The following is a 12,500-nucleotide window of genomic DNA, read 5'->3' as shown; positions in this document are numbered from 1 at the left end:
AAGTACCTTTTCTTTCTCTCCTCTGCTTTACCAATTAACCGCTCCAGTCTATCCTCGAGGGCCTGGGTTTCATTTTCAATGGTCTTACCAGTCTCCTCTGTCACAAGATCTCTTCTGTGGACTTCTCTACCAACATCAACAGCGCCACTTACAGAGTCCTCTCGCGAAATGATATTGTTCATGATTTCCTACAATAGGAAAAAAGGGGAACTCCACCTACTTTCGACCGTTTTCTTAAAATTTAACTGTGAATTTTTAGGTTAGAGCAACTTTATCACAATATGCTGTCTCGTACTAGGGACGAAAGAAAGCTTCAAGTTTAGTTGAAGTACTTTACTTTGTAACTCAGGAACAAGATATCTTCAGAGAACCCGGTCTAGTTTTATTCCCATCGAATGAATACCTGAGCAGATCAAAACACGATAATGCGGTAAGTCCGTCGCACTTCGGATCTTGGACCCTAGTATGAACTCGATCGCCTTTACTGTACATGATTTTGGTTTTTCTGTAGAATGCAAAAAGATCGAAAGAAACCTAAAAATAAAGGTGCATTTTGATTTGTCACGAGGCTACTATTTAACGTTTCGCATTTTTGCGAAGGGCAAGAAAGGAAGGACATGCATTGCATTTCGAGAAGTTTGTGCTATTTTCCTTTCTTAACAACTTCGGACAAAAAAGTACTTTTAAGGAATGTTATAGCCTGAAAGACGAAAGGTCCTGAAAAATAATTGCTGTACAATCGTTGGCCGGGAAACAAACACTTCAAAGACATAGCCCCCGATGTACCAAATTCCTTCATCAGCGTGCATGTAAAAGGTATACGATACGAGAAATCGACCCGTGTGTAATTGAAAGTATGTTACTTAAAAGCTCCCTAATATTGCCTATAGGCTACGACAAAACACTGTGGCTTACCCGGTGTGCAAAAAAATTGAACTTGGACCCGATCGGTATGGTGTTTTTCAACTGTTTCCTGCATATAGCCTCCCTGGACAGCAAAATGAGTCAATTTCGGTTGATTTTTCAATTCCTTTCCGTAAAATTTTGTCTGATACGAGGACTGAATTATGTAGCAGCACTATCATCCTTGGTCTGAGTGGAATTTCGGGTTGACTTGGGCTTTTTGGAGGAATTTACAGCAGCATATCTTTCCAACTGCTTCATCGGAGTTTCTAACCTTGGATTAATATAAACCATATATACATAGAGATACAGAGAGAAAACACCGACGTTAAAAACTACATGAAATCGCTTCAAGCGATACTAAAATCACAGAGAAGACAAGATGCCTCAAATAAAAAAGGTAAGAAGTTCTTTTTGTTCAAAACTTCGCCTATACTATTTCTCAGTTTCATTCTCCAATACTTTTTAACTGATTGCGCCAGTTTGGGGAGCCTGTGTTTAATCTCTTCATGTGTTGTTTCCTGTGTTTATTGTAGAGAGCCACTAAGTTGAATGGATAGAATGTTTATCAGGGTTCGGCTAGAAGAAGACAATCTTATTTGATAATTCGACCTGCTACGTCCTCGCTGCTATCAGCCGATAATGACTTTATGATCACAAACACCTAATTATAAACGCGAACTCTGCTAAACGATGCACTCAGATTTCAGCAAGACAAAAAGGTGTAACGTCAAACAAATGGTAGCAATCATTGCACGAACGTCGACTTCGAATACTCACCCAGAAATATACTTTGCCCAGTGACTTAAGCCTTAAGGCCATATTTCTAATGACAGCTAACAGTGGCCCTAGTCTCAATAACTTTGCTTTCATATCAGTATTATGATTGTAAAATCTGTTAAATTGACTCCCTTTACTTGGTTTTGTCAGCCATTTTGAATTGTTATGTGGATTAACGCAATCAACCCGTTCCCAGACTCCGGTTCCCCGTTCTTTCTTTCAGTAACATCCGAAAGTCTTCTTGAAATTCTACCTTATCATTTGGACACGAAGCGATGGCGGCTACGTTGACAACAACGTTTCACATGATCCCTATCACGAGCTCCTTTACTGATCTTTTATTTTTCTGCTTATGCTTACCTGTCCATCGTTAATTCACTCTATCTCAATAATAAGTTTTGGCCAGTTTTTATCAATACCTACTGTTTTCGCACCGTCCTTCTTCACCCTAAAATTACTGGCCATGGAGTGGGTAATCATGCTTGCTTATGGTGCGTAAAGTCCTCGGAGGACTAAACTGGAGCCTGTTGCATGTTCTTTTTCATGAAACTGCAACCAAAAGCATTGAATTGCAAACCGGTAAACCTTGAAGACTGCCTACCTTCTATATAAAACAGGTTTTGCTAAGTTAACGTTCATATTTCCTACAAGTTAGGAAAAGTTGGCCTCCCGAACATGGAAATAACACATTTATTTGTCAAAAAGATTTTAAATACAGATTTTAATGGTCTTATCTTTAAAATGAAACGGTCAAAAGACGACTATAAATGCCTGAAATGACTCAATAGAAAGCAAGTTAGCTAAAAATAGGCGAGTGCTTGAAGGAATCGGCTTGGACAAGAAATTTCTTAGTTTGGGTCACGTCAACAAACAGAGCATCGAAACATAAACTCAACCTGCTCTATGTTCGATCGATGTGTGTTACCGGAGTTGAATACGAGATTACCTAAAACTGCGCGTGTGAATAGTCCACTTTCGAAATATCAAATATTCAGCTTGATAGTGAGGCAGTGAGGACAAAAACAATAGCAACACGTTGGAATGAATGTAAAACAATTTTAAATATCCTCTTTCCTTTGTCTTTGTCCTCACTGCCTCACTATAGCGTTGAATTTTAACACATCGAAAAAGGCCTAGTCAAAAGATGGTTCTATCATTATTTTCGATATGCTCTCTGAGAAGTTCTGGTCTCAATTGGTTTACTTTAACTGAGAAGTTAGCATTCAAAACTTTGCTTGACGGGTAAAATTCGAGACATTAAAACATTAAAAGAAAACAGCTTACCGTGTTCCTTGCATTCCATGTCCGGCCCCCTAATCCCTTATTTTCGTTAAAAACCCTAATTCCCAGCATGTATCTTGAGTACAATTATTGCAGAAGTTAATCTATCGTGAATTCTCAGTCGGTCTCTCCTTGTCACGAAACCGTATTGTTGGCGAACGTGACCTGTGTCATGAGTGAATTGACAAGGCAAAGTTCACGACGCTGCTATTTATAATGTAAAATATTTTTTTACAACACACAATTATGCTTCATTTTGCAAAGGGCAAGAAAAAAAAAATTATAAAAGATGCAGCGTTCAAATGAAACCTGTACGACCACTTTGAAACCGGAAATGAATATTATACAGTAATTTGGACACAGTAGTACTTGAAAATATGAAAATGTACACTTAATTCCCTGATCTAAATAAATTCGCTTATTTACTAAAACGCTGTAATATGAACATCCTAAAAAATAAAGGCTCTTTTGTAAAGCGTCTAACAAAAAAAATTATTTTATAACAGTAGTAGGATACTGATGATGCTTTCTTGAGAGGAAAGCATTTCCCGCATATGCTGATGGTCATCAGTATAGCCGACTTTATAACCTCTATAATTTCGGTGTCTGACATTTGCAGACTGCAGACTAACCCTAAATCACAATTATTGAAAGCTAACGTTTTAAAACGGGTTCTTAGACTTAAATAATGTTTATCGGCGCTATTTGAAGTGGGTGCTTAGACTTAAATTATGTTTATCAGTGCTATTTGTAGGCAGTCTGCAGTCTGCAAATGTAAGACACCGCTATAATTTAATATAACCATATAAAGATAATTATAACAATACAAATATAGGAAAATATATACAAATACAACAGAAGTTAGTTGAGAAAAGGCAAACCTGCCTCTTACAAAAAGGTGCGTCTGTTAAAACGCATCATGTATGACATTAGCCGCTTATCATGTGTAAAATTCGGCACGGGTGCAGGTAGATGTTCAGAATGAAAGACTTCCTAAAAGGGAATGTACTAATTAACAAAAGTTCATTTTATTTCTGGGCGATACTATCTGAGAATATTGCACTGAAATCTTGAGTCAGGATATTTCAATACTATAAGCCTCAATCGACTGATATTAAAAGAATTGCAACTAAGGGATCAGCACACTGAAGAAGATCTTGACACGAGAAAAGAGAGGATAGTAGCCATTAGGCAACTGCTGCTTGTATTCTCAACAATGAAATAGTTTAGAAGCATTACATCCACTGTATGTTCCACAATATATGGATCAATTATTTGAGGACACAACGGATCAAATATTGATCATCAAATCGGTTATTTTCCAAATAATTTACACTGACAAGAGAGAGAGAATATTTCAGAAACTATTAGACTATGAAAATCTACTATAAGCTGGGGAGAAAACGAAAACAGAGTATTTTTCCAGAAAGAGAATACTGCTACGCACATGTCAGTGTATTTACCTCGTGTCGTTGTTTCACTCCTCGCAATTTCTCCAAATCGCCCTCTGGTATTTCATTGGATTCCATATCTTTCTCCAATTCGTCCAAGCTGTTGTTCACTCGATCCATCCATTCAGTACCCATAATTAAAATGGCTTGCACCAAGCTAAGGAAGAGGAAAAGTCTCATTTACTTTACCCCTGCTTTCCACACTAATAGCCTAGGAGTCTTGCTGTGACACAGTGGCCTACTTTTGCAAGCACTTCTTTAGCTTTAAAAAAGCCTATAGGTCGGCTCGTATTGGGAAAAACGGTGTCCTCTCTTTTTAGTACCTCAAAGGCCTGGGTTACAGTTTTTCCCAAAACGGAGCTCCCTGCTGGTGATATCAAATATTCTGTCGTGCAAACAACTGAGGTTTTTACCATTTTGATTAGCAGCTAGGAGTTTTGAAACGAAAAATAGAGATGGATTCCTAGGGAAGGGGCACAAACATGGCTAAGGTTCTTTGTTCTGGATAACAAATATGGATTCCGTGACGTCATGGGCAAAGCGAGATAATCTCGACCTTAAAGACGTCTCCCCAATGTTTTAAAATTCATTTCGACAATCTCAGTGTTAGTTATCGGTCAAGGAATTTTCTATAAATCGTTCTGAATAGTTTTCAGGGCAATTTTGACAATTATCTTGCGGCTGCCATCAAACAGAAGCACCATTTGGATTTTTCAATGTCACGCTAAAAAAAGCAAAAGACTCGATCTTTAAACCAAGCTTCACTGATATCAGACTTGAATCGGAACAGAATAAAGATGTCAAACGTACCGGTTCTTGTTTGTATCATGGGTACGCCACATTTCTTCCAATCTGGAATTCAAGTCATCAATCTTTTCACGCAGGCGTTTACTATTTCCCTCTTTGATCAAATCTTTACTTTCGCCTTCTTCAAACGTTTGTTTTAGGTCGGCAAACTTCATGTCTTCCTGTGCCATGTTCTGCTCCAACTCCTACGAGTTTAAAAACTGTTAAACTGAAAACTCCGACGAAACTCTAAAACCTACGAACCGAGTTTGATAACTAAAAACTGAAAACTCGAACGCGCAAGGGAAAGACGAAAACAACAACCAAGAGATTCGCTCATCTTAATAATGTTAACCTAACAAACTGCATGTCTAATATAAGTAATGAAATATGCTTTATACGGGTAGGGTATACGAGTAGGCAGCCAAAATTATTTGAAGTAACCTGATTTCTTTACTTAAAAATAACTTAAAAGATGATAGCAAAGTAAAGATTCAGAACACTGAGGTGTAAACCTGATCTTACGCTTTACATTACCACTCAGATAGAGCAGTTTTCAAATAGCTGTCGAAAGTAATTACGCAATTGCAATTGCTATTCTTAGTGATTGGTTTAAAACTCTCGAGCCATTTTTTCAACCAATGAGAAGGAAAACCAAGCCCGACTTGCACGCGCGATTTTTCCCGCGCTCTGTCTGCAATGCTAACGAACAAAGCTGCTAAATTAAAAAGAATTTGGACACCGGTACCCGATACAATTACTGAAAGGTTATCCGTTTTGAAATCGGCACTTCGATTCTAAATGCCCCACATCTGTGGACAAACAGTATACATTACGAATGTCAGGAAGATAACCGCAGATAAGAAAGCTACTTAAAAAGTTGCAAGCATGCCTGAAACGAGATTTTGAACACATGACCGTGAGGTTACGCTGCACAAGTTAGCTTAATCTACAGTGTGAGCTATCAAACCACCTGGACAATGGGTCATCTCAAATTATATCCTGTAGGAGGTAAATCACGGAAATGATTTTAGATTTTATGATGTAATACATGAAATGAAAGTCAGGAAGATAAAGAGTATAGGTGTATACCTGTGTAAAACGCGAGAAATGTCACGTGAGGTTTCAGTGGTGTTATGAAATGTTATTCTTTACACCAAATGATGGGAGCAACTGAGTTTTGATGAATTGAGTTACGATAAAGCGTAAGTGTGTAAGCGAAATTTAACAGTACCAATTCGACGGGTCCCTACATTAATTAAAAAGGAAAATTGTTTCATAAGCACTGAGACAGCTCAAAAAAACAGTTCCAGCATACCACGATGTTTCACGATACAAGGTACAAAAAGAAATAAGTGAAACGACGCCAATGATGAAACCGTTTAAAAGTAAGAGAAAAATCCTTGAGTAAATTGGTCGACTTCAAGTTATGTGACATTCACTCAACTTATCCCAATGGAAATCGCACCAAAAATGAAAACCACAGCACCGAAGTAGCCGAGTAAAGTACCAAAGCCCAGGGTTCCTGAAATGGAACTTACCACTACGCCAACCCCGCTTTGAGTTGACGTTTTAGAAGTATCGGATACTGTAGCTTGCATTTGCGTAATACACGTTTACTGAGTGTAAACTAATCATATTACAAGTTGTGCATTAACATTTCCCAACCTGAATATCGTCAAGTTGTTCCTTAATTTCGTTGATCGTAGATCCAACAAAAGAGAATTTCTCCATTGACTCATTATCAATCTCATCGAGAGCTTGTTCACATGCGTCCAAAGAGGAGTCGAATGCTTTCACCGGCTCATCATCAATCCTAATACGAAAAAATATATTTCAGGGTCGGCCAGGGTTTTTGGGTATACGGTATACAGGGGCTTTTTAAATCGGGTATACGGTATATTGCAGCTTAAATACGGGTATTCGGTATATCACTTTCTTTGAATTTCAAGTATACAGTATACAATGCTTCCATTAATTTTGAGTACGGGTATACCACTATCCCCCCTGGCCGACCCTGATATTTAGCGGCTATAGTCAGATTTAGCAAGTGCACGTCGCTTGAAATATTGAGAGTTTTCAAGAAAGCAACCGTGGACAATCTTCCTGACTGTCGGTGTAACTTGGATTGATCCTTGAACTGGCTTGATCTTATCGGCGTAATTACAAGTTGAAAAACTAAATATTTTGAGCAAGAGCCAGTGCAACATAGATTTGATTTAGCGATGTAATATATTTCGGCCGATCAAACCAGTTTACATTGGATTGCTTCTATCTACATAAAAATAATGCCAGGGAAGCTTTTTTCACTTCAAAAGGGAGGATAATTGATCCCAACGGTCTGAATATCGGCGTAGAAACATTATATTTCAGTTTATTATTTACAGTCTCTTCTATTATTTTACCGTTAATTTGACTTCACATTTTTTCAAGTATAACGTCAACATCCATTTACTATTTATATGGCCGTAGAAGCAATCCAATGTAAACTCTCATTAGGGCCGTTTATACAAGGGAAATACGCCGCGGCTGACACTGGCCGCGGCTTACATAAGACGCGAAATGCTCGTATAAATGGTTCGCAGCTAGGTTCGCGGCCAACTGTGGTCCAATGATGACGTAATTCATTTTGATCCCTCGTTTTGGGGTAATTAATCGTGACGTAAGATTTGCAACATTAAAAGATAAATGTCTCCGAGTAAGCAAACAAGCGAAGAAAAGTAAAGTTTTGCATGAAATCCAGTATTGGTCCAGTAAAGTCGTAAAACAAACACTTGCGGTATGCTGCAGAACTTACACTGGCTGAGGTGACGCAATTATCAAGTTGCTCAGCAATTTCAATACCACTACAAATAGTGAGAAGCTGTTTCTCTTCCGGGGAATTCCACGTTCGATTTTCGCTGAATCTTTTTCTCCTTAGTAATACGCTATCGCCATTTTTCTCAGGTAAATGGATGGGAGCAAAAAGGAAGTCTGGGCTATAATAACAAAACAAGGGCATGCGCAGGAGACGTTCACGGATTGAGCAACCTGTGGACCACGCTTGAGTACACTTATACGAACACTTTCATGTTCAAGGTAAGCCGCGGCCGAGATAAGCACAGCCCCAAACCCCTAATTAAAGTCTAATTAAAATACACGATCATAAATGCAGTTCGAAATAATAAGCGAATGAATAAGTAAATAATGAAATAAGTAAATTTAACAAATTGAATGTGGTTCAGCGTTGACTGTACTCTTATCGACAACGATATTCGTCATCAGAGTAGTCAAAATGTTGTGGACTCACGAGGCGCATTTTAACCCCAATATTCAACGGCAAAGACACGCTTTATTCCAGAGCGTGACCAAGATCGTGACACAAAGAAAAAGCTCGCGTTTTCTATAGCTTTCTCGAGATCTGATTGGCTATTACAACAAGAGAACGTAAACGCGAGCAGCGTTTTCTAGACTCTTATCGACAACGGAAAACTGATTAGCCAATCAGATTGCGAGATTACACGCAATTGAGGTAAAAAAAATAAAGTGTATAAATAAGAGAAAGAAACAATAGAACTTGAAAAAATTCTTAGTGCATACATACTTGACCACTCCCCATAGGCGCTTTTCAGGCCAATGAATCACAGTAAACGAGACGACAGAACAAAACAACGACAACTGTTAAGAATCCCAACTGGCCGGGAGCAAACCAGTTGGCTATTTACAAGTGCAACTGAAAAGTTAAGTAACCACTAGCCGGACTGCTTGGTGAATTAATATCACTTGATACGGAAAGGAAAATCTTTTAAAGGTAGGGTACAATTTATGTGCTGCCTTGCTCAATGTATACTGAGCATTTAACATCGGCAAATCAACCTGTTTTTTTCTCCGTCTGAAACTTTTTTCGTGCTAGTTTGCTTGAGCATCTTCTTTACGGCTTTCAAGGAATCACTTCGTTGTAAATCTCTTTTGCTGCTTTCATCCTTGTCCTTGAGAAACGGTGTGATCAGCGTTCGAGGGGGCTTACAACAAATAAAAGATAAAGAAATTAATTTAGGACAAAAAGAAAAACCATTTTCCACTTGTACCAAAGCGAGAATTATTACATTATACCTTTTCGTCTGGTTCAACAGAGGCTTCCACAATCTGCGTATCTGTCTTCTCCTCAGGTTTCTCCTTCATTAGCTGAATATCACCCGATAATCTTCAAAAGAATAAAGAGATATCAACATTATTTTTCATTGTTTGTAAAGTGACGTACTGTGTTGCTTTCAAAATTGGCTTTGTATGTTCCATTGTACTTTTAGCCTATCGTAAAGGTCTTTCACCCTGCGTAGGGGAACAATTAATTTAACAGTTAGTCTCTGATACACTTCCCTGTTAGCAGCGGTCACTTTCCTTTTTGCGTTCCCTGGGCAGACGAGTTCGGGAAAAGAGACCTTTGCCATTTTTGACCCAGCCGCCGTCTACTACCTTGAAGTGCACTCTTCAAACCGCATGTCCCATGATATGTTTGCTGACTGTGACTTCAGGCTCACTGTTTTAAGCGCATTTTCTTTACAGTAATTCCGCTGTTGGTAACTGAGCCCACACAATATGAAGTATTACGTGAGGATTCGATTGCCAAGTAATTAACTGCCGCGCATGCTCGACCCATGACAGAAGTCTCTTTTCCCCGTATAGTACTCGTCAGCCCAACGAACGCAAAAGAAAAGAAACTTCTGCTAGCAGGTAATGCTGCACTAGTATCCCGATAACGGGAAATCAGGGAGTCACCATACCTTTTAACGGCCTCTATTCCTTAAAACGTTTCACTTTTCAAGTACATAAAAAAACTAAGCAGCACCAGGAGCTCGCTTCACATTTATCTCCCTCTTAAATACTTGAATAGTATGCAATGCGTTTGTGAAGAATAACAGTGGATTTCTCTTCCCTTCTATTAGTCTTCTTACTTGCTTTTGGTCTCCTCTTGCTTTCCTTCCAGAGCCGTATATCTAGAGCTCAATGTTTCGTTCATCTTGTGAACTCTCTCCGTGTCTCCCTGATCTAAACGACCACTGCCAAGAAGTTGGTCTGCTTCACTGTTGATTTCTTGCAACTGAGGCTTGCGGCTTTGATGTTCTTTTATCTTATGCTGATAAGATAAAAAAGAACAAATATCCACAACTTTTTAAAATTCCTTTTTTATTTTTAATATTGATTGAACAAAAATCCAAGGAATTAATTAAGGATGGAAGAACGCACGGTACTCTAATAAATGTATTGCTGTGATCAATTTATCAAAGTGGCAAGGTTATCATAGAGACGAGAACGAATCTTCGGTTCCAAATCAATCAATTTCATAGTTTTTGAGTTGATTAAAATGGTGATTAAAATGGTCTGGCGTCAGATTAAAATCTATGGGTGGACCTTTTAGGTGGAACAGGATTCAAGTAAATAAAATCAAACGTGAGAGAGATGAGAGAGAGAGAAGAAAAACGGAGTACCCGAAAAACCCTCTCGGGCAAAGGAGAAAACCAACAAACGTAACCCACCACACATGACGTTAAACAAGGAATCTGACCAAGCGCATTGGTGGAAGACAAGTGCTCTGACCACTTCACTGGCCCTGATTCACATAGGGCTCGCAAAGCTTCCTGTTGAGCATGCGTCAGCGCAGCCAGCTGAGCAACCAATAACGCCTGCCTGTGATGATAGCGTCGATTACAGGAAAAAAAATTTGCAGCGTCTTGTCAAACTTGTTTTTAGCTGGCACATGATCGGATTTTTCGAGATGTGCATTTATTTTCAAAGGCCTTGGTGATTTAAATTAGGTTTTTTTCTTCACGATCGTTCACAGCGGAGGGATCGCAGAACATTACAAAGCAGATCAAAATGTCATCGATAAAAGAGACTCTTTTAGCAGAGAAGTAACAAAGCTAGAGAGGATTTAAACTGCAAGAACTGTGCATCGATTTGCAGAAGAAAATAAAACGGCTTCAAGGGAGCTTCGCTTTCAGAACGAAGTCAAAAGGAAGCATTAAATATGAACCAAAAAAATACCTCGACTGCTGTCAACTTTTCCATGTTTGAAGGGAGAGAATCTTCAGGTCCACCTGAATCTTCATTTGAAGCCTTTTCGGTTGAATCAAGCCAAAGGCGAAAAGAGTCGCTCTTCTTGTACCACTGATTCAGCTTCTTGTACTCACGGTCAACTTCTAGACTCAAAGTTTCCAGACTTAAATTAGGGGAAAAAGAGAGATAAAGCTCTAGCAGGCATTTTTTTCTACTTCTACTGTAACATTTAACAACACGTAACAACTAGTCCGCACGTCTATAACAGCTACGTATTTGAGCAGGCGAGGAAGGTAGAAAGTAAAACAAAAACACTCAACAAACGCGAAAAGATAAAACAACAATTTTGGTTGAGTATCTGATCATTTTACTGAATTACGTTACAAATCAACAAATCACGTTGGAGGTACCATGAAAAAAGTTTTTGTAATGTTGCACACACTTGTTAGTATTATCAGAGACGATTATAGAGGCAAGTAAAGAGTACTTTGACCTTTTTTTTATTTGAATGCGCTAGCTGAGTAAGAATTATTGCACAATAAAAAAGATGAAACATTACTTGTTACTTCTATTGATGACAGTCAAATTAAGAGTGTTCCAACGCTTGGTCAAGTCTTGCAATTCTTTTGATATCTGTTCATTTTGATTCGGGTCCCGCTGATTGGATATTTTGTTGACCAACTTCGACAGTTCATCCGCTGAATTAATTTGCTGCACAATGTCTGATATTAATGTCTGAAAACGGGAAGATTCAAACAAAATGAACATATCGCATTTCACCCGACCGGTACATTTATTGCAATTATTGAGTTAAGGAGGTTCGAAAGGGTTTCAACAATTAGAAGACTGTTGGTTTAGATCGAATAATGCTACAACAATGTATTACGTAACAGCAATGCTACGGTACCATATGAAACACCGATTATTTCGAGACAAGATGTGATCATGATTCTAATGTAATAAGTTACCTTGGCAACGGGAAAGCCCAGCAAAAACACCCTATAATTATAATTTGAATTTAGTTGCTCATATCTCAAAAGAGAACTCTTTGATCCCCCTTTTTTGTTGCTGAAAAGTGATTAGAAGGCCACGATAAAATTTTCGGCTAATTTTAAAAAGTCCTGTCCAGAGGATTCAGAGCTACCTTAAAAAATCACAAAATTAAGGCAGCTCTGAATCCACTCGACAGAATGTTTTAAAACTTTGAAGAAAGTTTCATCATGCCCTTCTGATTACTTTTCGGAAATAAATAACGGGGGTCACTGA

At 38.5% G+C, this 12,500-nt stretch overlaps 1 protein-coding gene across 1 annotated transcript in view; it reads right to left on the bottom strand.

Annotated features, from left to right (window-relative positions):
* Positions 1-12,500, bottom strand: part of LOC138052306 (putative leucine-rich repeat-containing protein DDB_G0290503) — a 25,674-nt gene that overhangs the window by 7,028 nt on the left and 6,146 nt on the right. The window contains exons 5-13 of the mRNA XM_068898709.1: positions 11,794-11,969; positions 11,223-11,397; positions 10,133-10,314; positions 9,294-9,384; positions 9,057-9,202; positions 6,870-7,017; positions 5,226-5,407; positions 4,428-4,572; positions 7-188 (exon numbers count right to left, since the gene is read on the bottom strand). Of these exons, the coding sequence (XP_068754810.1) occupies positions 7-188; positions 4,428-4,572; positions 5,226-5,407; positions 6,870-7,017; positions 9,057-9,202; positions 9,294-9,384; positions 10,133-10,314; positions 11,223-11,397; positions 11,794-11,969 (1,427 nt within the window). The remainder of the gene's footprint in view (positions 1-6; positions 189-4,427; positions 4,573-5,225; positions 5,408-6,869; positions 7,018-9,056; positions 9,203-9,293; positions 9,385-10,132; positions 10,315-11,222; positions 11,398-11,793; positions 11,970-12,500) is intronic.

The sequence above is a fragment of the Montipora capricornis genome, chromosome 6, assembly GCF_036669925.1.
Source record: "Montipora capricornis isolate CH-2021 chromosome 6, ASM3666992v2, whole genome shotgun sequence".
NCBI classification, from domain to species: domain Eukaryota; kingdom Metazoa; phylum Cnidaria; class Anthozoa; order Scleractinia; family Acroporidae; genus Montipora; species Montipora capricornis.
Note: the sequence above shows the minus strand (reverse complement) of the source record. Positions and strands in the feature narration are given on the sequence as shown.